The following is a 27,408-nucleotide window of genomic DNA, read 5'->3' as shown; positions in this document are numbered from 1 at the left end:
ATAGACCTACTTAACCAAGTTGGTTCACTGCTGGCTACAAGTTAGCATCAAACACGACAAAGGCTGTCAGTGGAATGGCGTTTGGAGCTAACGTTAGCAATCAATCAACCATAGATAGCTAAAATATTTACTAAATGACTGCTTGCTGTTATTATTTCATGGATTTCACAAATTTCAGTATGACAGTTATGTCGTAAACTGTTTAAATCTGAGCACGCGCAACTAACATCTGCACTTTCCTCACATTGGGGAATGACGCTGCCGCACAAAGCAGTCACAAAGCAGGCAGACATGGCTACAGACATACTGAAGTCGGGAAATAGCCAGAGCCTCGCAGTGTTCTAATCTTCACCTTTTATATAACCAACTAACTGCCAACAATCTAAACGGAAGCATTTAAACCTTAAACAGTGTTAGAAATGGACTGGAGTACTGCACGACTAACATTAGCTTGTTTAAATCAGTCCAGATGGGGACTGCCTGACCACCTCAGGGTGGACTGCAGCTCCATGCGCTGTTCACTGCTGAGCTCCTTTACTACTACGAACCTGTTTATTTACCACATTTCCTCATGCAGCCAGGTTAGCTGTTTCCCCTTCTTCCAGTCTTTATGGTAAACCTGACTATAGCTCTTTGCAGACATCTTTTCATCTCAATCTTAGAGAAAAAGCAGATGTTATTGGCATGTTCCTTTTAATTGTAGAAATATTTGCTTGTTCCTCTCTGTAGTTCCTCCAGTCAGGGTCTTCCTTCCTACTTCTTCACATTGTAAGCCTGTTTTAGATTAGACAATTACTGTTACGCATATAATGCAAATAGCAATGCATACAGCTGCAGAAAAGCAAAACAGTAACCCTTGGTTTGTCTTTGCAAGCATATCTCATGAAAGCTATGGTGGCGCCCATCTTTTCCCTGCGTTATGAATTATGGATCACTACTAATAGGCTGTTTCTCCCTTGTTTAACTTCTCCAGGCCACAGGTTTGTCGCTGATGATGGCTGCTTCTACTTGGACTCCCTACCTCAGTCGCTCATCGCCTACATTAAGTTTCCCACCACTGTGTTATTGTCTCATTATTGCATTACAGAGGCAGGGGCTTCAGTAGCTTAGGGAGGAGGAGGCAGACTGGGTCTCTGTCCAAGTGACCCTCCCTGAGGACTTAACCCACACCTTCCCACCTCGCTGCTGCATAATGGATGAAGGACAGGGAGGGAGGGAGAGAGGGAATGGGAGCGGGGCCTTATTACCTTGTGATTCATTTTTAATGAGGTAAACAGGTCTTTCCAGGTCACCTGAAAGCTCACACACACCCATGGTGGGTGGTGTGTCTTATTGCTGCCCGCGTTGACATCCTCCATGGCTGCAGGGGCTCCATGGTATAATTAGGTCTCACTGTCATTGACAGAACGTGTCTCACTTCCCACAGAGTCCCTTTCCTTTCCTTCAAGTTGGATGGTACCAATTATACCGTGGCAAGGAGACCTTATTATAAGTGCTGTAGGCAACCTGTGCCTCACTTTTCTTCTTGCTGCCAGTAGATTACGTTTTCCAGCTTACACAGTTATGCACTGAATCCCAACTCCACAATTACTGTAAATTCTTTCATGGTTGATTCCATTGCACTTCGCAGCTCATAAATTGGATTTTTAAATTGTTTTGTTGGGAGAACCTGTTTTCGGAAATAGCCTGTGCTTATGCAGTGCTTTAACATGCAGTGCAGATGGCTGTATTCTCTTTACTCGGTATGTTATTGTAGCATTTTCCCGTCTGTGTATATGTTAAAATGACAGCAACATTGTTGTACTCTAATGGAAATGAAATGGGTTTCCTCACGCAGACGGCTGGTTCCGCGGCGGCAGAAATGGATGACAGACGAGGATGCACGTACGAGGTGTAATCTGGGAAATCAAACCCGCTCAGTTCACTTGCTCTGAAAGTCAGTGAACAGGTACGCCTTCACAAACAGGGAGGTGGAGAACTCCCATAGCAATTCTCTGCAAAGCTGTGAAAGAGAGAGAGAGAGAGAGAGAGTGACAAGAAGGTGATAACAGGAACAGATGGAGAGATGCAGGGAATCTACATTTACAGCCATTTAAACCAGGTGCTATTCATAGCCATGCTTTCAACCCATCATATCATCTAAATGATATCATTAAAGCCAGAAGTCATTAAAAAAAGATATATGCCCCCAGACTGTATAGATTTCCTCCCTCTCTCTGGGGAGCGGGGATGAAAATGAATTTAGGGCCCCTCAAGTCATTGAATTTGCTTTTTATCACCAGATAGCCGTGCTACATATGTGCCATTGTGCTGTATATAGGATTAGAGAGGATATTTTCTGCTTGACTGGATACCGGCTCTCAGCAACAAGATGAAGATCATTTCCCCTGCTGAGAAAAGCTCCACTCAGCCCGGACCAAGCCCTCAGCACACACACCCCACTCATGTTCGGTATGGATCTACGCTCACATTCCACCAATCTTAATCAACACTTGGGGAATTTGAGATTTGAAAAGTACACTTTCCCAAAGGCCTTTGCAAATAGGTTAGAAAAACATATTCCTTTAGCTTGAAACTGACTTGTTTCCCTGGACCCGACAACTTATACATTTTTCTTAAGAAATGATACATCATATACAAGAGAGAAGTTAAATTTTTGAAGGTCTTTATCATACCCTACCATCATCAGCACCCGCGGGCCCCGTATGATCAGTCAGAGGGGTCATATTCTGACTTAATGAGTGTCACGCTATCCTCCACTCTGGCTCTCATGGAAGATCTTTTGAAGCTCATTTCTCTGCACTTTGACGTCCGCATTTCCCCCCAGAACGAGGGGTCGATGGGAGCTGTGTGAGCAGGATCCTCCATCCTGAGCTCCTTGTTCTCGTGTTTATTGGAGGCGGTTCTGCCTGTTTACATCACAGTCTGGAGTGCAGAACGGCTGGTAATTGCAACCAGCGTACGTTTGGTACCCCAAGCAAACTCTAATCAAGAGACGGTTACGGATCCAGTGTGTCAGGTTGTACATGGTGGTCGCTGCCTAGCAGTTGAATGAATGCCAGAGTCAAAGAAAAAGAACATACCCTTTAAGCAAGGCAATTTCCAGAACAGAACTCAAACTAATCCATAAGAATTGCATTACATCAAACCCATCTGTGACAGCATTTATATTTCAAACTTTTTTTCAGCCGTTACCAGTCTATACATTTGCTTTTTTTAATTCAATAGCTTTTCCATGCAGTTTTTTTTATTTATTGTAACTGGCAGAATGTACCTTTTATTAACTGCATACCCACACACAAGGGATTCACAGCTAATGCCGGACATTTGCATTAAGGTGTTGTTGTCGTTGACTGTCTTCTGTCTGGTCTTCTCTGTTATGTCTTTCAAGTCGAGGCAAAAATTTAGGAGAGACATGGGCTTTGTCTCATGTTGCTTATTTGGTAGCTCCTTGACTCCTCAGTCTCCGGCTGAACCAGATGTTGTTCTGTCCCTCCTCAGTGAAAACCATCTCAAAGCTCTTATTGTTGCCCCTGAGGACCGAAGAGCGAGGAGGACTTCCTTCCTGGAAGATAGATAGATAGATAGATAGATAGATAGATAGATATTGATCCCAAAAAAGGGGAAATTATGGTGTTACAGCATCAAAATCGGTCACAAAGTACAGAATATCAACATAAATTAAATACTATGATACAATGTACATACATCCAATATACAGGAATAAAACATAAGAACAAATATTGGAAAATGTAAAAGATGGGAATAAAAAATGTGGAACTTAAATAGTATGATAAAAATGTATACTTGGTGCAGTATTGTGGTGCCCTGCGGCGGAAGGAGTTGCTAACTCCGCCCAAACAGCTGAGGAAGTCAAGTGACGCTTCAGAGGAAAGGACGTCTCGTCCCTTTAAAACACACTTGCTTGTTTCCTCTCTCCTTCAAGGATTTCCTTGCGTCCCCGAGGAAGGGAGGCCAGTGGAGGACACTGTCACCCCAGCATTTAAAACAGTTCCTAAATCTATTCATTTCAGTGTAATAAATCTACATGAATAGTTGTGCCAAATTTATCTTTGGTACACATTGACATGCAAATTCACACTGTTGACCGAAACACAACATTGCTAACCTCTGAGGGACTGGAGAGACCAACATGGAGAAAGCGCTCCTTTCTTTAGAAGCTCCACTTTTACTTAATCCTCCACAGTCAGAGTACGTGTACCCCAAAATTGCATGGTGTGCAGACAGATATGAGACATGTTGAAAGCACAAAAACAACTTATTGTCCACTCAGCGCCCAAGTAAACTAGCAAGTTAGCCATTAGCACGCCCGCCACAGCAGCCACTAAGCAGACCTGCCAGTATTGTCAAGCTCCTTGAACCAAATATTTTGTTAATTTGACTGATTTCACAGGGCCCCTTTCTAGTGGGACTGGGCTTTCACACAGCAGCATTGATCATGTTATTTTATGTTATACAATGTTTTTCTGTGTCCACAAATGGAGCGGTGGCACTCCCAGTTCACTCCCCGCTTTCAACTTCTGAAATGCAATGGAAATGCAGGCCCTGCATTCACTCATATCTTGCTTTCTATTGGCTTGCCTGCTGCAATTTGCTGCTAATGGTCCAAGCACCCCCTCCCCTGCATCGCCCCCCTTTTCCTTTTCGACTCTCTTTCTCTCAGTCACTCTCTCTCTCGCTCTTTCTCTCCAGCCTTGAGGCGTCCTGTTTCAGCTCCTTCGCTTTCAGTCACAATACTGAGGAGGGTTGAATGGGTGGGGGGCATTTAAGAGAGCAGTAGGTGGGAGTGGAGTCTGACCGCAGAGGGGCTACTGTTCAAGAGAAAGGGAACTATCTCTCTCTCTCTCTCTTTCTCCTCACTGGCAGCACAGCATCAGCCGGCTCTCTAGGTAGACTCGAGTAACCGCTGTAAGAGAACAGAGAGCGGAGGGAAGATGACAGAGCTGTCAGCGCTCTGAGAGATACACACTGCTGAGAACATTTGGATCGGGGCTGGCTGATAAGGCGCTCTTCAACACTGTTTCTGCTTCCATTTTCTAGTGAGTGGAGAAGCTGTGGGCATTGTGCGGTAAGTCACCTTCCTTACCTGCATGGAGCCGCTGTGTTCCAATGGGAGCAGGAGGAATGGGCTGATTGCTTTAATTACCATCATTGAGAAAAATGAATACAAAGCTTGCAACTTTATAACTTCTATAACTCCATTCTCCCAGCTTATTTCTACTTTTATATAAGTTGACATTTCAACTTTCTGGAGTGATTATTTTCTATTTTAGTCATTTTGATGAAATCTCAGGTGGGGATTGAGAATATTAGCGTTTCTTCTGTTGATTATAATTGTTTAATTTACAAAATGTTGTTAAAACAGTAAAATAAAATGCTATTCTGAAATTATGAGAACATCATCTTCAAATTACTGTTGTGTGAAAGGCCAAAATTAAGTTAATTAATAAGGTTAATATTATTTCCCCTTTCAAAAACTTGCTTGATAAATTCCTGTGACTGACTAGTAATTGATTAATATTATTGCCAGTTAAGAATGTGGCTGATGTTTGCAATAAAAAAAAAATATTTTTTCCATCCATCGAAGCTTCTGTAATTCATCATGTTTTACAAGCGAGGACTGAAAAGACCGGCTTCATTTGTTTCTTTACTGACTGCACCTGGGTGCCAATTATCTTTTACTGTCAAAGTTTTCCTTTCACTGGCTGTTTCCTATTCATCAGCAGAGCAGTTACAGTAAAAAGAGTGTGTTCAGAGATGGAGGTCCATGATGATCAGATGAATTCTCCGGCTTGCATTAATGCTGATAGGACAGTAGAGACATGGGTAGGGTTAGTGTGTGTGTGTGTGTTTTTGTGTGTGTGTGTGTGTGTGTGTGTGTGTGTGTTTGTGTTGCTTGCCGGAGTACCTCCAGCTGTACACTTTATGGTTGCCAGCAGACAGTAGGCCTGTGTAACCCAGGAGACAGACAGCTGCTCTGCATTAGATGCTGCTGGTTGTTTCCTTTCCCAGATCTCCAACACACACACACACACACACACACACACACACACACACACACACACACACACACACACACACACTTTCTACATGTGCTTCCCAGTCTCCTATCTGTAGGTCAGCTTCATGTGATGTGTCAGTTGAGATTGTAGAGTTAGACATCATAAAATAAAGGATGTTTTTATGGATTAGTTAATAAGATGGTATTCACTGATATGGATGACAGTAAATATATATTTTCTGGCATGTTGTCAACTGCTGCATACTGTCCATCAATTGTAACAATTCAAACGAGGTAATGTAATGCAATGTAATGCAAATGTAACTTTTGCCTAACAGCGTCCTCTATGACCATATGTGCTGCTGGTAAACTAAAAAATCCAGCGTAAGAGCAGCACAAGTAAAGAAGAGTCATTAGTGATGTTTTGGAGTATCAGTTACACAGGCATGTCTGGATAAGGTTTCCTAACATTAGCCACAAAAGCTCCTGGTCATGCCAGACCATCCCCGGAGTGTGTTGCATTGAGGAGAGTGTGTTTTACTGCCTATGGTTTCAACTTTTACATGGTCTCTACATTCATTTATACATTCAGTCAGAGTTTTTAGCGTCAAATCTTAATCTCTTAGTCTCCAAAATCTGTATCCAGCCCACAGTGGGATTCTCCACTGGAAGCTAATGGGATTCTTGAGCTAAGTTAGCAGGTCTCTAAGGCAGGGTTTTATTGCAGGCTTCACAGATTTACACTGTATACCCTGTAACTATTTGAAAATCGTATCCTCATGGTGCCTGATGTTGGAACTCATACAGTATGTACCGTGTATCTTAGCGAGAGAGAGTAAATGGGGGGGATCAGTGTGGAGATATGAGGTGGGCTGTGATGGAGGAGACCCACAGGATACCAGGGCAGCGTCTGCTGGATGGTGAATGTGTATGATGCGGAGATGCAGACACAATGAAGGAGCCTGGCTGAGTGTCAGCAGCTTGCACTTCAGGTTCACTGGATCACTCGGTCCATCGGACATATCTCTTGGAAGATGTTTGTCTTGACATGATTTATTTCAACCTAAGCATACTGGAACATGGAGATACTGGAGATTTGGCTGATTATTTATGCATTTCTGCTGTCTGATTGTTGGTGGCAGCGCAGGCTTGGTGCATTAATGTTTCATAAAGCTTTGGCTACACTATGAAGTAGCCACTGACGGTGACACTTGGCACAACGATGAGTGGGGAACAAGCCTTTGTTTGGACAGCTGTTAGTTCCCAACGCTCCATGCCCCACAAAGCGCTCTGAGAGGGTGACTGTCTTTGACCCCACTTAGCTCCTCGAGGGTATTTTCAGATGAGCCTTGCTATACTCAGGAGGGATACAGATATGCTCTGGTTGGACTAAATGAACACTGTTGCATCCTCTCCGGCCCTTCCCCCTGTCTCTCTTCTTTAACATTGTCACTGTTGAATGTTTAGACATTCCATCTTTAGATATTGTAATGTTCAGTCACCTAGTCAGATTTCACATAGCTTTTTAGTACGTCTTTGGATGTTTTCACCTGGACTGTGCTGCCCAGTTTCTATAAGCACAGGGGTCCAGATGGTTCTCAGTATGAATCTGGGTGAACCAAAAGACACAATCAGCACAGTGAAGAGAGGACGGTCAAGCCATACAACTTAAATTACTGCCTGAAGAATAGAAAATACAAGCATTTTCTTCATAGATTCATGGTTCCCAGAGGATGACTCCTCCTGACTTTTCCTCTAGTGCCAAATACCTACAAAACTTCTGCCTCAGCTACAGTTGTAGTTGATGTCACTTTTTGTACATGACGTAGATTTTAAGAAAATCAGATCAATGAAATTAATATTCCAAAATTGTTGGCTTGGATTTCCACACAATATTGTTCAAACACATTTGTCATGCACCAATGATGGTAATATTGCCCCAAACTCACCATAGTCTTTCCCTGTGTCCCACTCAAGCCCAGTCAGATTACTCATCACATCGGAACATAGACCCCCTCAAAGAAATCCAGTGTTTTAAAGCATCCCAGATGGTTTTAAATGGTTCTTCGATGCTAATGTGCGACGGGAAAGGAGTCTTGGAGCTGTGGGATCTGGGATGGCTTTGTATTGGCCGCCCCTTCATTGGAGGCATCCAATAGATGAACACATGTGGTAGACAATTCGCTCTGACACTTTGCCTCCACTAGTGACCTCGCACATTGGAATGCATGAGCCATGATGTTCTTAGAACAAGACGGGGGCCCTTTTGAGAGGGGCAGACAATTTAAATTGGGGAAAATAGTAAAAAACCAGGGAAGCCAATGAAGAGCCGACCCTGGGGACCGGGGTCATTAGGCTCATACAAGTGTCTGAATGAAAGGCATTCCCAATTTGGACACGCAACACGCTTCGGGCTTTCATCACAAACAAGGACAAACAGATGTCCGGGTATCACCGCCAACACACTCGCTCCCAGTTATAGTGGAGAGAAAACACTCCTTTCCATCCTGTTTGAATGGAAGCAACCAATAAACCTCCAGTGTAAAGTGCTGAAATATGCAGTCTTGGAAAGGCCTTGCAAAGTCCTCTTACGTTTTTATTCAGCATTCCTTGCACTTTCTCGGTAATGTCTTCCTCCAATATCTGGATTTACCCTTCTAGTCACTGTACGACTAGAATGGTAGATCCACTAACATTCTAGTCCTATTCTAGTTACCTATTTCACATAGAAAAAGGGGATTTTCTGTTCTCCAGATTAAAAATGGTGTCGTTTGGTACGAATAAGCAAAAACTGTTTGCTAGAAGTAAGTACCACAAAAAGTAACAGTGATGCTATACTGTATAAGCGAGCCAAACACTCTCTTGAGATGGTGCTCTCTCCTTGCAGCTGATTACCTGAGATGAAGATGTTAGTTACATGGTAAGCTTAGACGAGTCGACATCAATACATCTGTGCAGCATTACGACACAGGCAGCAGGCAAGTACAAGCCAGATTTTTGCAGTAATTGCAGTCTGAGGGGAGAAAATAGGTAGAACGGAGGGCTACACAATTACAAGTGCCTGGAGAAAAACAGCAGGTGGATGTGCTGTAAAGGCCGCCTGCACACGAGGCTGCCAAGTCTCCACACCACACAGGGGTTCTCTAATAAACAGTAGGTCACCAGTACCCAGCATGTTCAAAAGCTCATGAACAATGACTAGATTCCAACCTCTCCATCTGGACCCAGGGAGAACAGTAGCACTAGACGGAGGCGCCGCAGGGAAAGAGCCATAAAGAATATGGATGGGCCTCAGGGCGCGCGCCGAGATAAATCCCAATGCAGTAAAAACTAAATTGAGGTTTGACTGTCTGCTGTGCGATTGAGCCAGTGAGCGCTCCCCATTCGTTTTCTCAATATCTAAGTGTCAAAGTCGGAATTGGTTTTGGTTGAGGAAATAGACTTTTTTTGGGACGGTATCAGTCAGACATGTCAGCTCTGGCTCCAAAGCACTGTGGCGGTTCTGTGAGTGCGATAGGACTCAGCCTTGGCACGGCGCTCCCTCCGAGTATCCAGATAAGTGTTTCTGCCGGTATTTCAGATCCAGCCTCCCCATCTGCCTTATCAGCCATGAACACACTAACCCCCCCCCCACTCCCCCGTTATCTGTGTCATCAGATCCAATGGGGTCACAGAGGGGAGCCAATCAGCACAGCCTTCTTTTCATCCCTCGAAAAGAGAGTATATTCCCCATTTCATATCTGTTTAACAAGTCAAATTACTATTTATGTTTTACGATCTGTAACATAATGATATGAACGTGAAATATTAATATGCTTTATTGATATCATATTAGTGCCTACATTCAGATTTGTTAAGTGCGAAAGGGGATAACATAACATTTAATTTTTTAACGGCAAAGAAGCTTTGTCAGAAGATGAATATAATTAGGGGCTGAGCAGGGAACCTGCGTGGACCCTGTTAATTTTGCCTGTATTCTTCTTCTTCTTATTCGTCTTCCTCCTAAGAAATCCATGTTTCCCATGCATGAAACCTCACCAAACTTTGGCCCTGACCCATGCTGCACTTAATCAGTGCAATTTGTGTGCTAATAGTCTTGATGGTGGTGCTAAAAAAGCCATCTTGAACTTTAAAACTTAAAGAATTCATAACAAATCAGAGGTGCATGCTACATCGTTGGAACTTATGCTAAACTGTAGCCCCAATAGAGCAGAAAATAGGATCGGCTGTTACCTTGCAGCATTTTTTAAGTCCATCCCTCTCCTCCCGCATGGCTGTTTCAATTGACACGAAATTTGGGCAACTTCATCTTTTCATTTATTGTCTTGGAACTGCACGCATAGTCTCCGCACAGGCTCGAAAAGTCCCATCTTCATGGTCAGAATTCCAAGGTTCTGGAAGGGGTTGGAAGACACAGAAGAAGTCTCTGGAAAAGGCTAGCTCTCAGCTATTCATCGAGCGCAACTTGATTCATAATCATTTAGTAATGTTACAAAGACCATTTAAGACACTGTAATTCCATCATAGATTAAAAAAGCCTCTGGATGGGCTACAATTGTTAGAAGACCTCGATGAAACAGCGCATTTCCAAACAAAAAAAGTAAGTAATTACTTAGTAATTGTAATTAGTTTCGTTTCCCAGAACTAAAACCGGGACACTTTGCACTTGACCGTAGTGCTCGTGAACGCACACACTTTTTAACGTGAACACGTGCCAGCCCATGCAGGTTAGATACAGACATATTAGACGCCATTTTTTCAACAGCTCACGTAGGCCAACTGCTCACAACATAACGGGGGATCTCAGTTCATATTCACTACTTTTCTTGGTATGTAGCTTACATATCTAAGAAATAATATTAAAAGACATTGAGTGAGTTTTGTGTGGGACCAACTTTTTTTTTCAGAATTAAAGCATTGTTTTGGAAAAAGTGCACCCGCTGAACTTGGGAAAAACTTTGTGAAAAGTTATTTTTCATTGCAAGGCACTTAACGAATTATTCTGAACTGCCGCTAAACGGCTTGAACTAAAGTGATGGTAACAACATTTTAATTTCATTAATTCATGAATTGTAAATTATCAGGAATTGACATGAGTTCATAGCCTTTCATTCATGACGTCATGCATGAACAACACATCAACTACAGCCTTAGCTAAGGTGCATACATAATGCAGTAGTTTTGTTCATGTATGAGGTCCCGAATGATTGACTATGAACACGTCAGTTCCTGATGATTCATGGGATATTAAGGAATGCAGTAATGCACAAGTCATTGAGTACATAATGCATAGTGAAACAGACGTCAATGAATTCATGCATGAATTCATGATAATTCAAGTACCTTTGTGGCATGTATGCTGCGTTCTGTGAGCATGTCAATTGCGTGGTGTGTCCGTTTTTATTTTGGCTTCCATTGGTCAGAGCTTGCCCAGTGACACGCACAAACACTTTTAATTTAACACTGGCTGCACAGATGATGCAGACCGCTACAAGGTGACTGACGCACACTTTGTTAAAATCACACACTGGACGCTTTTCTACATGGGTTTAGTTAACAATCAACGCATTCTCACTCCGAACGTGTGAAATACAGACGTCTGGACAGTGGCTGTCAGCGTCTGATTCGACGAAAAAGACGCCCTTCGGCGTGTGTGTAGAACGTAATGAGGAGAGCAGCATCTAGACGGGGTTTAGCGAGTGGTATGTAAGGGGGAAATTCCTCGAAGATGATTTGAAAGTCACAATTGGAGACAAAGAAATTTGTAGAGACATATTTTGCAGTGAAGCTTTATACTTAACAGATGTTGTTCTTCCATGACCTTAGACATGACAGATGATTGAGCTCGGGAGATGTTTGTGATAGGTGTTCATGTTGGTCTCACCTGCTGCACCTTACTTGATTTGGAAATCAAGAGCGAAGCTGGAGGATTTTCCCGATAAGCAGATTTGAGAGGAGGCTCTGTTCACCCAATCAGCTGTGTCCCAGTACCGTGGCCTGACCACATCACTGCCATGTCAGAACCAAATCCTGCACTTGTCTTACCTGCTCAATCAGTTCCCTCACATAAAATGAGTCAAAACTGAATGCCTTTTGTTTTCTAACACTGCATCTCCTCAGCCATTGAGCCAGCAGTTCACTTCTTTATTCTGCCATTGAGGTTTTGTGTAGTACAGCACAACAGGGACAGCAGTTCAGGTTTTTTATAACGTCAGTTATAAAAGATTGAGAGTGAAAAACGGTGTGTGTCTTCCAGAGCGTGAGGTGATAAAATCTGAAAAACCTTTTCTGAGAAGCAGCAACAACGGTCCATCTATCACGCGACGACCAGTCATCTCAAGCTATCCCTCTTCCTGGAAATTCATTTCTGTGTTTGATGATTATAACTCAGAACCAGAGTGCTGTCCTCAGCGAGTCTCTATCTCTGCGGCTGACCTTGGTGCGGATACAGGCTCCGAATCAATATTCACCTGCTCTCACTCAGGACTTTAGTGGGAGGTTTCTTTTGCCTTGAAGGCAAGTTGATTGTAATAAATATGTTCATCAGCACATTGCAATTGTTGTAGATTTGCCCTTCTTTGAGATATGACCTCATTGGGATTTGATGATTGTGACAGAGGCCCATTTAATGGTTACTTTCCCTTGTTAAAGTGTGACAGTATCGCAAGGTAAAAAGAGCCCCAGACAATAACCCCTCATTCAGTCCTCACACCAACGACCCACATTCTGATATTGTACCAAAGAAGGCAAGCTGTGTTTTTGTCCTGGGTGACCTACAAAACTAGGCAAGCTTGATAAATTCTTCAGAAATGAAAAGAAAGCATGTGCATCCGATCAAAACTGTTTAACATACAGTCTTGGGACTTGAGTTGTAGTGGTAGTCATTGAATATTTACACACCAAAGGGGGCACGGCGCTTCATTATTCAGTTTGTTTGTTGTTGAGTTATCGGAGAGCAGCTGTATTGTCTCTTCACACTCACTGTTACCATTATCTTGATGGTTAGCAAATCTTTCTTTTACTGTCGTTAAAGCACTGACTGCACATGTTGGTGGGCTTTTAATCACTACCACACATTGTGTGTTTCTGATAAAACTTGCCTTTCTGTGGTGCCAAACAAATAGTATTTTCTCATCAGAACAGATAGCTGCTGCCTGCTGAGGAACAGTTTTCTGCCATATGGCAATCTCTGCAAAGGTCAACTAAAAAAACGCCCACGTTATTCAGCATAGGTTTAAAAGAAACTTACGATGCCTGCAACCATCCCCGGAAAGAAAGTCTGCTCATCAATCTCTCAACTGAAAGTAATAGTTGTGTCTAAAAGGAGAAAAGGATAACACTGGTAAAGTAATCAGCCACAGAGGACTTATTTATTTCCATTCAAACCCTACTGTTCAAATGCAAACCAGATCAATGCTAAGTGGTAGAGCCCTGCATTAAGACTGGGGGTATTAAGTACCTTCTGGGGATTTGTGCTGACTGGACTACAATGGTTTTACTCTCCTCTTGATGTCTTTGGTTCTTCTTTTGATGTGACAGGGTTCACGGTTATAGACTTGCATAATGCATAAACAGGGACATGCTGGAAAAAACTTGTTTCTGTGAGGAAGAAGGGATGTTTTTGACGTTATATTGATGGGAAAACCAGGGATGGAACCATTCACTTCTGTGTAAATGCTGTTGAGTATCAACTTTTGTTATAAGGGTCGTGAGTACCACTGACATGCATGTTGCACGTGTGTACATAGACGTGTTATTAATGAACGTGGTTCATTAATAGGATACATGGATAGGGGTGGGTCACATTTAGGGCAAGGTCACGGTTTTAGGTTTGCCCTTTGATTGGAGCAACCCGTAACTTTAAACAAATTACTATAAATGTATTAAACATTCCTGGCGAGGAAATAATCACTTTTGAAATGGACGCCAACTGGATCTATAAAGCCTTTCCAGATCTCCACTGTGTGAGGTTTAACACTTCATGTGTTTCCCTCATTCACAACAGGGTCCTTTAGATCCGTTGCACCAAATGCATGTGTGCCAGCAGGTCTCCCCTGGGAGACATTTGCCTCGCATTCGATCACAAGGCAGACAACAAGCTTTGTTGCTGTTTTGAGAAGCTAACTATACAGCAAAACCAAGTAAGGGAATAAGAAAGCAGCAGCAGTCAGATTGTATCAAGTCTGTGTCTGCAGTGCCAGCAACCATCTGAATTAGCATAGTGCCAGGGCCACAGGGTGCTCATGAAGGAAGTCCAAAGGGATCAGCCCTGTGGTTCTCAGGGTCACACTCAGATTCTCTTATTGTGATTGTTCTGCTTCATATTAAAGAGTGGTAGACTGCAGCTAAGAGGGTAAAGGTTAAAATTAGATTTTGTCCCTGAGCTTTTGGAAGTTTCTACTCATCTATTTCATCTATTTCTGAATAAAGCTAAAGAGTTTTGCCAGAGCCAGAAATTCTTAAACAAAGTGCGCTTTGGTCTGTCAGGATTGCCTCGCTCAGAGGTCCATGTGGAGAGCAGCCAGCCTTCAAAGTGAGAAAGCCAACCATCGGCCCAGAACTAAAACCTTAGCAGCGACTCAAAGCAATTTTCTGGCTATTTTGTTGATTTAATCCCTAGTTTGTGATGCTTGGGCACAGCGGCGTGACTGTATTGGTGTGTGTGTGGATGTGCATGTGTGACATAGTGTGTTAGGGGGAGACAGAGGGTGGCAGGGGGGAGGGAGGGGGACACCCCTGAGGGCCCAGATCCTTAGCGCTCCCGTCAGCAAGCCACATTAGCACTTTTACAGTCTGCCCATCATGGAGGCACTCATCCCTGTCTGTCTAATCATTGGGATGGGGAGGGTGCAGGGGTGTGGGGGGGCTGAAGCCGTGGGATCCCTCCATGCTGGGCTGTCAGCTTGCCTAATCACACGTCAGAGACCAAGCACCTCTTCCTGGAATATTACCTGCTGACTGTGCCACGCTCAAAGACACCCTGTACTTTGATTGCATCCACAAAATAAAACCCCTTCATACATATTCCACCACAGGCTCTATGCTTATTCAGACAGTTTCATGTTGGCAGCTAACAGCTGCTATTAACCTTTGGAGCAGCCAAGACACACATTGGAATTTATTAGAGGTAGGAAATGATTGGCGTCAGCATCTCTCTGATTAGGTGGGCTAGGAAGAGTTTTATATAAACTCAGAGAGCCAGACACTGCCATGCATGAAATCTGTTTTCATAATTTGTTCTAACTTTTGGTACCAATGCAAACAGGCCAAGTATTTTATTAGTCTCTCATCTGTGGCTCGGTGGTAGTGGTTGCCTGCCAATCTGAAGGTTGTGGGTTTGATCCCTGGCCCTGCACTTCCATGTTGAAGTGTCCTTGGGCAAGACACTGAACCCCGAGTTGCCCCCGATGCTGCCCCATCAGAGTGTGAATGTGTGTGAGTGTGTATCTGATGAGCAGGTGGCACCTTGTACAGCAGCCTTGGCCACAGTGTGTGAATGTGTGTGAATGGTTCCTGTACTATGTAACAGAGCTTTGAGTAGTCGTTAAGACTAGAAAACATGTATAAGAACAGTCCATTTACAGTGATTATTAGAGAAACAAAATGCTTTTAGTCAGTCCTTGTTTTCATACATAACAGTAAAGGTTAGGTGTGACAGACGTTGTATGCGACAAGGACATACTTTTAACCAACCTGTATGTTTAATTTTTTGCTAAGATCAAACTGCAAGAAAAAAACAGGTCATGTTTTAGGGTCGGCTTCAATGCCACAACCGTTCTCCAGCAGACCTTTTAAAAGAACTGTGTCTCTGAAGCATTTGGTGAAAGCAAACAGAATCACGTTACAGAAATAAATAAAAACCCAGTGGCCGTCAGAGAGTACGGGAATGCTGACCTGACAGTTTGTGCAGACCTCTGAGCTTTACAACAAGTCCACAGATGGTGGATTCGACCATACATCGGTAGTAATCTGTCAGCTTGGCTAGTGGTCTGGACTACAGCAGGCTCCCCACCATGCAGGTGTTCCTGGCGACCTTTCTCAGCATGGTCAGAAAAAGAAAGCTTCAAATCACCAAGGTCACATACCACCCATGCAGTAGCTCCTTGGAGGAATTGTAAGAAGAATGCGCCGATGTCATCGGCTAAGTGTGTTTCTCCTCCTCTGAGACAAGGGGGGGGGGGGGGGCCAAAGTGGGTCAGATGCAGCACCAGGATATGACTTTTGTTAGGGGCAAAAGAAGAAGGTTAATTGCTTTTCAGTGGGATACTATAATATTTCAGTCCGGCTATAGCCCCCTGTGTGTGTGTGTGTGTGTGTGTGTGTGTGCGTGTGTGTGTACCATTCTATCTTGAACTGCAAGGGCAAACCACAAAGGTACAAACAGAAATCTGTGAGGATTGCTCTGTGTTGTAAGTGTTGAATGAAAAAGAACTATGTGACAGGTGTCTGGAATAGGTGATCTTGTTCATTTTTTCCTTCTTTTTGTCCTTCTTTGATGCAGGACAAGAACACTTGCTACCTGAACAGACTCTAGTCTGCTACTTTCTGAGAAGTAGTTCCACGGTGTCATCATGGGAATGAAAGGCTTTCTGTTATGCGGCCTGACCGTGGCCATGATCTTCCAACTCTCCACTGCCGGCCTGGTCAAGAAGGTCATCCGCCACCGTAGAGAGGCTTTGATGCCCAAGAAAACCCAGGAGAACATCACGGTGCCCCACCCCGACCAACCGGTGGTGTTCAACCACGTCTACAACATCAATGTACCCTCCACGTCTCTCTGCTCTGTGGACCTGGACTCGCCCGGTGACTCTGAGCTCAAACACAAGAGTGCCCCGATGGACATGCAGAACAGCGAGCATATGGAGCACACAGTGGACGGTGACAATCAGATCGTTTTCACCCACCGCATCAATATCCCCAAGCAGGCATGCGGCTGTGACAACCAAGCGCCCGATATCAAGGACATCCTGAACCGACTGGAGATGCTGGAGTCCGAGCTGTCTAGTCTGAGAGAGCAGTGCAGCAGTGGGGCAGGCTGCTGTGGAGCTCAGGTTACCGGTAGGTCTACTATACCTTATACTGTAATTCATCTATGTGCAATCTTTTTCTAAAGTGCTTCCTGCAATTTGTGTTTGAGAGCCGAAAGGTCATGAATACAGATTTCATATAAGGTAAGAAATGCTGCACACAATTTCAAAAGTTGGTCCCGCCAATCCTATAAAAAAAAATAAAAAAATAGGTGGTATATCAATATAAATAGACAACATATATAGAATGTGGCTATAGCCTCATATCCATTAAACACTATTAATTAGAAATAGGACAAGTTGCCTTATAGCTTAGTGGTTGGGGTTAGAGGATGTATTGCACATGTTTTACAGAACGATTTGAATCACATAGCTGTGGGGTTGGCAGTACCTCAGTCCGTAGGGAGTTGGTTTGGAGGGTCGCTGGTTCAAGTCCCTGCACAGACCAATGGGTAGTGGGTGGATTGGTAGCTGGAGAGATGCCACTTCACCTCCTGGGCACTGCCATGCCCCCCCCCACACAAACACAAACACACACACACACTCTGACGTCTCTCCATTTGTGCATCAATGTGTAAGCATGTGTGTGTGTGTGTGTGTGTGTGTATGTGTGTGTGTGTGTGTATTTCAGGCCTGTGTGTAGTGCTTCTAACAAAACAGAGTGTACATTGTAATTTCCCCACTGGGGATCAATAAACATACATGAATATTATTATTTACAATACTTCTTTTTTCTGTTTTGTCTCTCAGCAGGTGATGTGTCCACAAAGCCTTACTGTAATGGCCGTGGGAACTGGAGCACTGACACCTGCAGCTGCATATGTGAGCCTGGATGGAAGGGCCCCAACTGCACCGAACCTGAGTGCCCCAATGACTGCCAGGACCAGGGCCGCTGTGTGGATGGCAAATGTGAGTGCTTTGAAGGCTTTGGTGGGGACGACTGCGGTATTGAGCTCTGCCTGCTGGACTGCGGTGACTATGGCCACTGTGTAGATGGGTCCTGCCTCTGTGAGGAGGGCTTCATTGGTCAGGACTGCACCCAGACCAACTGCCTCAACAACTGCCTGGGCCGTGGACGCTGCGAAGACAATGAGTGTGTTTGCGACGAGCCGTGGACGGGCTACGACTGCTCCGAACTCATCTGTCCAAACGACTGCTATGACCGTGGACGCTGCGTCAATGGTACCTGCTACTGTGAACAGGGCTACACTGGAGAAGACTGCGGGGAGCTCACTTGTGCCGGCAACTGTAACAACCGTGGCATGTGTGTGAATGGCCAGTGTGTGTGCCAGACCGGCTACAGCGGAGAGGATTGCTCGAAGCTCACCTGTCCCCAGAACTGCAATGAGAAAGGCCATTGCTTTAATGGAAAGTGCATCTGTGATCCAGGATTTGAGGGTGAAGATTGCTCTATCCTCTCCTGCCCTGAGAACTGCAGCAACAGGGGCCAGTGCATTAACGGAGAATGTGTATGTGACATAGGATACCAGGGCGAAGATTGTAGCGAGCTCTCCTGCCTTAACAATTGCCAAGACCTTGGCCTCTGCGTTAACGGACAGTGCGTATGTAACAAAGGCTATGCTGGGGAGGACTGCAGCATCAAGACTTGTCCAAAAGACTGCATGGGACAAGGAGAATGCGTGGATGGCAAGTGCGTGTGCTTTGTCGGATTCACTGGGAAAGACTGCGGCCAGCTGACCTGCCCCAATGACTGCTTGGACCGTGGTCACTGTGTGAACGGGCAATGTGTTTGTCACAAAGGTTTTGCCGGTGAGGACTGCAGTGAGAAGACGTGTCCCAAGAACTGTCTTGATAGAGGTTACTGCGTCGATGGCAACTGTGTGTGTTATGAAGGTTTCACCGGGCCTGACTGCTCAATGCTGACCTGCCCAGAAGACTGCCAAAACCAGGGGAACTGTGAGAACGGAGTGTGTGTTTGCAACGAGGGCTTCATTGGGGAGGACTGCTCTGGGGGTAAGATAGACCATGAATTCATGCTCTGCAGCTTTCCACAGGTTCACTGTGCTATTTAGACCACACAGTCCACAGTCTAGTTCATTATACTAGCAATGGGTGCCGCAAAAGTCAGATCTATTTTTTATTCTGAAAATTAATCCTTGGCAAATTGGGTTTACAGCATTACAACTAGCTTAAAATAGCACATGCTTGACATATTCTCACCCTTTAAAGTTGACATAACTGATGTGTTGGCAAAATATTACCTGTTTACACATCAAGCAATTATGGAGCAACATTGTCAGGAGACTAATTGGAGTCTAGCACCTGGTGACCTTAATGTACCAGTCCAACATTCTTTCTCAGTTTAAGCTCTTCTTTGGTCTCCACCAACTCCTGAGGGAAATGTATCAGATTCTGTAGAATATAATAGAACAAACTTTATTGTTCAGCCAAAGCAGAAACATATTCCTTTATTTTACCAAGGAAAATATCAACACAACACACAAAAATGTCACATTAATAGATCAAAGATCTTTTAATTGTAAAACTAACATGGCATTCATACCCATGGTGTACCACCTACTCTTTTATGCTTCACTGTAGTTCAATTGCATTTGGGATAAAAGAACCCTTGTAGATCTCTTTCTTGGGCCAGGTTGATTCATCGCTTTGAGGGGTGGAGGGCATGTGGTCAGCTGCAAAACGCTACACTATGTTCTCCAGCTGCTCTCCAACTGTGTCTGTCTGGTGTTTGCTGCTGGCAGGTAGTGTACAGTCTTTTTTTGTTGCTGCAGCTACAACAGCTAAAACATTGTAAAAAAGTAACAATTAGCTAAAAGAGGCACAAAAAAACCTTCTGTAGAGCTGAGGGCCCCTGCAGGATTCTCTGTGGGTCTGTGACTCTGACTGACTGCTTTCGTATTACACAGAACTGTTCATGTCAAAAATGTTGATTAGTGCAGCACATAACTCCACAACATTCAAACTGCTTGAAATTAGACACAGACGTTGACAGACAGATGTGTTCCAAACATTTAACAACCCTACAGATCAGTGATTTCCAGTCTCTCTCCAAAGTCTCACCTCCCAAGGACCTGACAGTGGTGGAGGTCACCCCAGAGACGGTGGACGTGTCCTGGGCGAATGAGATGCGCGTGAATGAATACCTGATCACCTATGTGCCAACGGCCCCTGGAGGTCTGGAGCTGGACATGCGGGTGCCTGGGGACCAGAAGATGACCACTATTCGGGAGCTTGAGCCTGGTGTGGAGTACCTGATCAGCGTTTTTGCTGTGCTCAACAACAAGAGGAGTCTTCCTGTCAGTGCTAGGGTGGCTACACGTATGTCAATCTCTTCTGTGGCACAAAATGCAGTGTATAAATCCAGATGAAATGTAGTGAGATTTTTGTTCTATGCCTACCAGATCTGCCCGAGCCTGAGGGACTAAAGTTTAAGTCTGTGCGGGAGACGTCAGTGGAGGTGCAGTGGGACCCATTGGACATTTCTTTCGATGGCTGGAACCTCATATTCAGAAATACAGTGAGTCTGTTACACAATACTGTAAGTTAAAGGAGCTTCTGTATTCTAGGAGGTGGTTGAACTCTAGAGCCTACTGTAACACAGCCTCTATCATTATGCACATTTTCTTCTGGTAGAAACCATATACGAACCACTGCAGACCCATGACTTTAAATTCAGTAATGGACTTAAACTCATACATGTGGAATATGGAGCCAAGCCAGTTTGCAAAAATTCAAATCTGTTAACATTTCCTGACGGCTTTGATGACAAAAATTTGTGTAACGCCTTATTTTCTTTTTTGAGTGCTCTTTAGGGTTGCGTACTGAAACGCGGTACTGATGTTTTTGGCAAAGTATTACCTGTTTACACATCCACCAAATATGGAGCAACACTATCATGAGACTGATTGAAGTTTAGCGCATGGTGACCTCAATGTACCATTCCAATATTCTTTCTCGGTTTAAGCTCTTTTTTGGTCTCCACCAACTCATAAAGGGAAATGTATTAGCCTCTGTAGAATAAAATATAACAAATGTCATAGTTCAGCAGAAGCAAGGAAAATTATTAGGGCTGGGTGCTTAAAAGCGGTGCTAATAGGGTGCAGGCGTCAACAGTACTAATGACACAGAATACAAAAGAAAATTCGGGGCCTTGTTTGGTAGTCTAGTGGTGCATTCAAAGTTATTGTAAAATACCCTTTTCCCATCTGGTGGTTCTTTTTGTCGTTCAACAGCAATTTACTGGTGAAATAAGTGATTGTTATAAGTTATAGTTATTATAGCATTATTAAATCTTTAATTTTGACCATATGGCCTCAGCAATAAAGAAGCCATTTTTTAATGCCGCTAATTGTTGCTGAGTACCCTTCTTTTTTCTTCTTCTTTTTTTAACTTAAAAAAAAAAGATTGGTTAAGGCACCGATTACACACGTCACCATTTTAAAAGTATTGCTATAGCACCGGTTTCTGAAAACACCAAACCCACCCAACCCTAGTGATCATAGAAACTTCCCCAAGCAGAACTACTGGGATCAACTCAAAGCCACAGTCTATTAAACTATGTCCCCTGTCAACACTCAAGTCCAAACGCCACCCAGAGCGCCATTATGTATGATTTGGGTTTTTTCCTCCCATTCCACACATTATGCCAGGACTAGTCTTTGTGGTGCTTGAGTGGTTGACGACATTTTTTTTTTCTTGGTGCTGGCAGAAAGAGGAAGATGGTGAGATTCTCAACTCCCTCGGCCGTCCAGAGACCACCTTTGAGCAGTCGGGCCTGGGCCCTGGCCAGGAGTACGAGGTCAAGCTGGAGGTGGTGAAGAACAACAAGCGTGGACCGCCTGCTTCCCAGAGCGTAATCACAAGTGAGGGTCCACATTCACACTGGCTTATCACTCTTTTGTTTTAGACTTACTGAAATGGTTTCATTCCAGCAGGAGAAATTGGTTATCAGGCCTCCATTCATGAAAAAAAGATTGGCATCCCATAAGTAAAACATTATATTTGTTTGGCTGTTGTGATGTTATGATCTTCTATTCTTTACTCCCATATTAATGTTTATCCATCCACCTTCTCTATTTTGTGCAGTAGACAAGTGGTAAACACAGGAAATTCAAGAAGTTAAAATATCCCAAACATGATTTGTGCTTGGCTTTAATCAAAAACTGTATGTATAAAAAAAAAAAAAAAAAAGATGGCAAAGGCCAAAATGCAAACTCGGGGCTTCAAAATGACCACTAACCAACGGTTGACGTCACTGCTGCAACGTTATAGTCTGTATGTTTGGAATGCAAACCTGACCATATGTAATAATGTGAAAAAAGTCTTTAAACCCTAAATGAATGAACCCAATATGAGACTTATGCACATGGTTGTAGCGTAACTAGATTCAAACACGTTTAGATTAGATTAGATTTAACTTTATTGTCATTACACAGGTACAGGTACAAGGCAACGAAATGCAGTGTTATGACTAATGGTAGATGTCAAACACGTAAGTAATTGTATGGTACTGTAATGAAACCACATGCGCCAACATCCTGAAAGTGTGTTCCCAACATTCTAACCACTTTAGAGACATGTCACCAGCTATCACATTGAAAAACAACTCATATTTATTAAGTTAAAACCACTTCCTGTCCCTTGGGGCAACATATGCAGTAGAGAGTTGAAATAATATCTGAATTAATACCAGTGTTGATGCATTTGCGCTTCGTGACACCTATAACACAGAAACAGTGATAGAGTGGATCGAGTAAAAGTAAAAATTAAATACAAATACTAAAAAAATTGAAGAGACAGGCTACTTCAAATTTTAATCTTATTTTATTTTATTTTTATTTTATAAAATATTTAATTTGATTTTAATCTTCATTTCTTTGTATTAATCCTAACCATTGTATATAAAACACATGTGCAGGAGAAAACATCTAAACTCTGACCCAGTGCTGCAGACTGCTTGATTTTCCAGAAATAGAAGTTATTGTTGAATAAATTCTCACTGAGAGCTGTCAAAGTAAAATGCAAAAACGGGTTGTCACCTTCATACCTTGCATAATTTCATTGTGTTCTGTATCTAGGTAATCCATCTCGCAGCCTCCAACAGAGCATTAAAAACAGCCCGACGTGTGATCAGCTCATTAGATTTCATTTTATTGTTGCAATTCAGGGAGGTAGTAAAAATTGAAATGGATTTCCAGTTTAATAGCAATTTGTTAAAACAAGGACATTTGTGTTTTCTTTAAAAGCAAGTCTTAGAGGTTGTCACCCCTGTTTCAACAAAGCAGATTCAACAGGCACAGCCATGTTCACCACATTGAGCGCTGAGTTTAATAAATGACAGCTCCATCTAGCAGTGTGTCAGGCCACTTCTTTGCTTATTTATGGTGTGAAAATGGTCTGCGCAGTGCCAGGATAAACAGAAGTATGCATGGAAAGGCCATTAGAGGCCTATCATAAGCTTTGCATACACACTCAGCAGAAAGCTGAGCTGGTAAATTACAGCGAGAGCACATTTAGGTGATTTTTCTACACTGTGATCGACAGTGGAACCAGAGAAAAAGGAAGTTTATTGACAATGCTCGCTCTGTTGTTCAAATCCCTTATTCTTATAAGTAGCACACAATGGATGATTGATTGATTGATTTGATGCATTTCAGACATCAAAATGAAATAAAACCAAAACACAAAACTGTATAGATTAGATTACAACCAAGCACAAAAAAATTAAAAGCATTATCCATAACACATAATGCAGTATCCAGCATAGACATGAAAAGGAGTAGGAAGAAGTATAAACTAATTTAATCCAATCCATTTTTATTTCTTTTTCTTCTGTGAATTTTATTCTTAGTATTTGTTGTTTGTTGTGTATATTATTTATAAATTGGCAGCTTGTCATTTTTGTTAGATAGGTTCCATTTACAAGCCCTCAGGGGTTTTCATCCCACATATTGTGTTATCGTGTATTTCTTTAGTTTTTATACGCTTAAATAAAGAACTATAAATGAACAAAAGACACATTGATTAGCTTCCGAGGGGCTGGTTGTGGGGTTTATTCCAGGCCAGCTGTTTCCCTGTTTCCTGTCTTTGTGCTAAGCTAAGCTAACAGCCTCCTGGTTTCAGCTTCACATCAAACAGACAAATATGAGATTGCTTTAATTTAACTCTCAGCAACATAGGGGAAAAGTGTATTTCCCAAAATGTCAAACCGTTGGCGGCATGTCTCCATGGAGGTGTCTCTTGTCTGTTTTACTTTTTAACACCTATTGTCCAAAGTTATCTGATAACAAGATGAAGTGAGATGGAACAAGAAATGTGTAAAAACCCATATAATTTTGTATTAGAAAGAAAACAGGTGTAAGAACGTGATCATCTTTTATAACGTGGAAAGGAAATTATTAAATATGAGAGATTCTGAAAAAAATGCTAATTTTTTGTCGTGGTGGCAGCACGAAGTGTAAAGTGTATGCCATTGTGTGTTTGTGAAAAGGGATTTGAAATTTTTTTCCGCATTGACATTAATGGATTTTGGACAAACATCGCAATGCAAGAAAAAGTCAAAGGGGATGAGTGTTTCTGACACTGTTAATGCATGCACGTGCACACACACACGTGTGTGCGCACACATGTGTGCGTGTGTGTGTGCACACATGTGTGTGTGTGCACGTGTCAGCACTACTTGGATTATGAGGTTCAGAGTTCTCCGTGTCACTCAGGCTCTCTTAATGTCTCCTATTACACCAGCTTGCGGGTGTGTACTGTGGGATTTGCATGCTGAGGGGCTAATTGTGTGAAGCGAGTCACTCCGGTCTCCCCTCCCCCTCCCCCTCCCCCTCCACCTGACCCTCCCACCCAACCCACCATGTGTGGGAGGCACCAGTCAGTCCAGCAGTCAGTCTCAGAGTGATGGCGGCCTCCCAGGAGAATGGTATCATGACACCCGAAATACACACACGCCGCGTCCACAGAAGACAAATCTGTGTTAAGCTCAAATGCAGATTCTCCACTTTATCAGCCCTGCGCAGAAGGTTGACTTTCCTAAAGTTGCTTACATGAGACAAATCAATTTCAGCGCCGCTGAAAAGGTGCCCTTCATGGTGCAGGGATTGGATCGGTAAATAGGCTGAATAACCTCATAAATGCAAGAGGGCCGTCTCATTTCAGCACCAGCATTGCTGAAATGACTGTATCCATGCACATATGAGTCCTCCCCACACCAACCATCCATGTGTTTCCTGAAGTGGCTTCATGGTGTATGGCCAGGCTTCAACTAATCAATGGCTACAGCAAGGCCACGGCACCACAATAAAACATGATGAACAATGTATTTTGCTCAAACACACATTCTATCTGGATGAAATTAAACTGAGACACAAGCAGACACACGTCTTTGCATCTATTTCCAGGGATCAGAGTTAATTAACGTCTTGTCTTTGTATTGACTTTACACGCTTCTGCTAAATCTCACCGCACGTTGTGTTTGCAGACTGCTTATTACTTTAAAGACATATTATTTGGGACATTACACAAGGAGAGCATTCAGAGACTCGGGGACCCTGCAGCCACATACTGCCATTAAGTCGGCTTCTCTTAAGTCGGTGTAACTTCAATGTAGCTTCAACATTGTACAACATAGTGTATGACTCATATGAATGGTATGAGATCTGTAGCAAAATGTTTTTTTTATCTGCTCGTCATTGCTGACGTGCACTGTCTAAACCCAGTCTTATACCATCCTGTGTGTATTTAAGCTTAAGGGACTTAATGGTGATCAAGATACTTGGTATACATTTATTCCCTTTCTTTTTAACTTTTAATGTAATACTACAAAGAGGTTCATGTCAATGTGGGCTGAGTGTTAATTTGTATTTATTATGTACATACATTATCTATGCCAAAGATTCAATTTTAACAATATTTCATCATCTGTGTACCCCCCCCAGTGATTGATGCCCCCGGCCAGGTGGATGTGCGTGACGTGACAGACACCACAGCCCTGGTGACCTGGTTCCAACCCGTGGCGGAGGTGGACGGGGTCAGCGTCTCCTACGGGCCCATTTCCAACCCCGCTGAACGCAAGGTGGTGGAGCTGTCCTCCACTGACACACAGTACCACCTGGGGGGCCTTACCCCCGACACCCAGTACGAGGTGTCGCTGTTGGCTCGGAGGGGAGAACGGACCAGCGTTCCCATCTATGAGTCTTTCCTCACAGGTGAGACTGAAATAACGCTGATGTAAGATGGATTCCTGAACCTGCTACCTTCAGCTGTTAACTGGGGGGGGGGTTGGACCACACACACTAATGGCTAAATGTTTACGAGGGAGGATATCCTGCTGGGGTGTATGCCTTCAGGGCAAAATGTCCTCCCAAGTATAGCATGATGAGGACAACCCTCCAATGTGTTGGCTTCTAAAGAGAACTGTTAAAGGTGGGGGCAACAATAGGAAATACTGTTGTCGTTTTTTGGGGGGGGGTTACATAATTCTAAAGTCCCTTTCTGTGTTTCTTCTGTGTTGAAGATCTGGACGCCCCCAGAGACCTGCAGACAGTGGAGCTGACGGATGAGAGCATCACCCTGGAGTGGAAGAACAGCCAGGCTCCGGTGGACAACTACCGCATCAAGTACGGACCTCTGTCAGGGGGGGAGCACGGAGAGCTGCTCTTCCCCCCGGGACCCAAGGACACCACCCGGGCCAAGATCACCGGTACTGGAGCCCAGACGGGCAGACACACACAAACCCACGCACAAAAACAAGTTTAGCACTGAGATTATAGTTAGTGATGGTGTTGTACTGCACTCTGTTATGTTGGGAGGTGTTTCTAGTATTCTGTCCCCTCGTGTATGAAAACAGGGTAGTAGTAGAATAGATTGTACAACAGCTCCTTCAACAGCTCGGTTAACATGTCATTGAAGAGAGCTCTATGGTGTTGCACATCAGATTGTACAGGTGTGCCTAATAAAGTGGCTTACGAGTGTATACTGAATAGAGACAGAGTATGATTAAGTACCCGCCCCATCAGAGGGGAAACAACTCTCCGCTCTCCCTTGACATCCATGTAACGAACCCAGAAGATAAGATTTATAAGCTCAAATATGTCCAACGTTACATGTATTAGCCTGACTTACAGACATATAGTTTGCCTACAACTCTGGATATTTGACTTATCATATAGACATATCATTAGCTTTAGTATCAGGATCCCACAGTCTTTCCATTCTTCTACTTTAGTCTTCAAATAGGCTCGGTTTTTCAGTTGAAGTGTCTTTGGGCAGAACAGTGAACTCAGAGGCCCTCTGAACAACTGCTGGGTTGCCAGGTCGTGACTAATGTCTATAATTCAGACTAAAGAACTGAACCTCTATTCAGACAACATT

The 27,408-nt window shown here is 43.4% G+C and overlaps 1 protein-coding gene across 7 annotated transcripts in view; it reads left to right on the top strand.

The window, feature by feature from the left end:
- The window catches only part of LOC117944756 (tenascin-like), an 81,229-nt gene that overhangs the window by 28,459 nt on the left and 25,362 nt on the right, over positions 1-27,408 (top strand). The window contains exons 1-8 of one of the 7 annotated variants that reach the window (XM_034871858.1): positions 4,754-5,089; positions 16,524-17,080; positions 17,803-19,023; positions 20,086-20,349; positions 20,433-20,548; positions 21,740-21,893; positions 25,974-26,243; positions 26,552-26,737. In XM_034871858.1, the coding sequence (XP_034727749.1) occupies positions 16,594-17,080; positions 17,803-19,023; positions 20,086-20,349; positions 20,433-20,548; positions 21,740-21,893; positions 25,974-26,243; positions 26,552-26,737 (2,698 nt within the window). In that variant the 5' untranslated portion in view covers positions 4,754-5,089; positions 16,524-16,593. Of the gene's footprint in view, positions 1-4,753; positions 5,090-16,523; positions 17,081-17,799; positions 19,024-20,085; positions 20,350-20,432; positions 20,549-21,739; positions 21,894-25,973; positions 26,244-26,551; positions 26,738-27,408 lie in introns of those variants that run through there. The other 6 variants (XM_034871856.1, XM_034871863.1, XM_034871859.1 and 3 more) reach the window with 6 other exon arrangements.

Source organism: Etheostoma cragini, chromosome 5 (assembly GCF_013103735.1).
Source record: "Etheostoma cragini isolate CJK2018 chromosome 5, CSU_Ecrag_1.0, whole genome shotgun sequence".
NCBI classification, from domain to species: Eukaryota; Metazoa; Chordata; class Actinopteri; order Perciformes; family Percidae; genus Etheostoma; species Etheostoma cragini.
The sequence above is the reverse complement of the archived record's forward strand: the minus strand, read 5'-3'. Positions and strand labels throughout refer to the sequence as shown.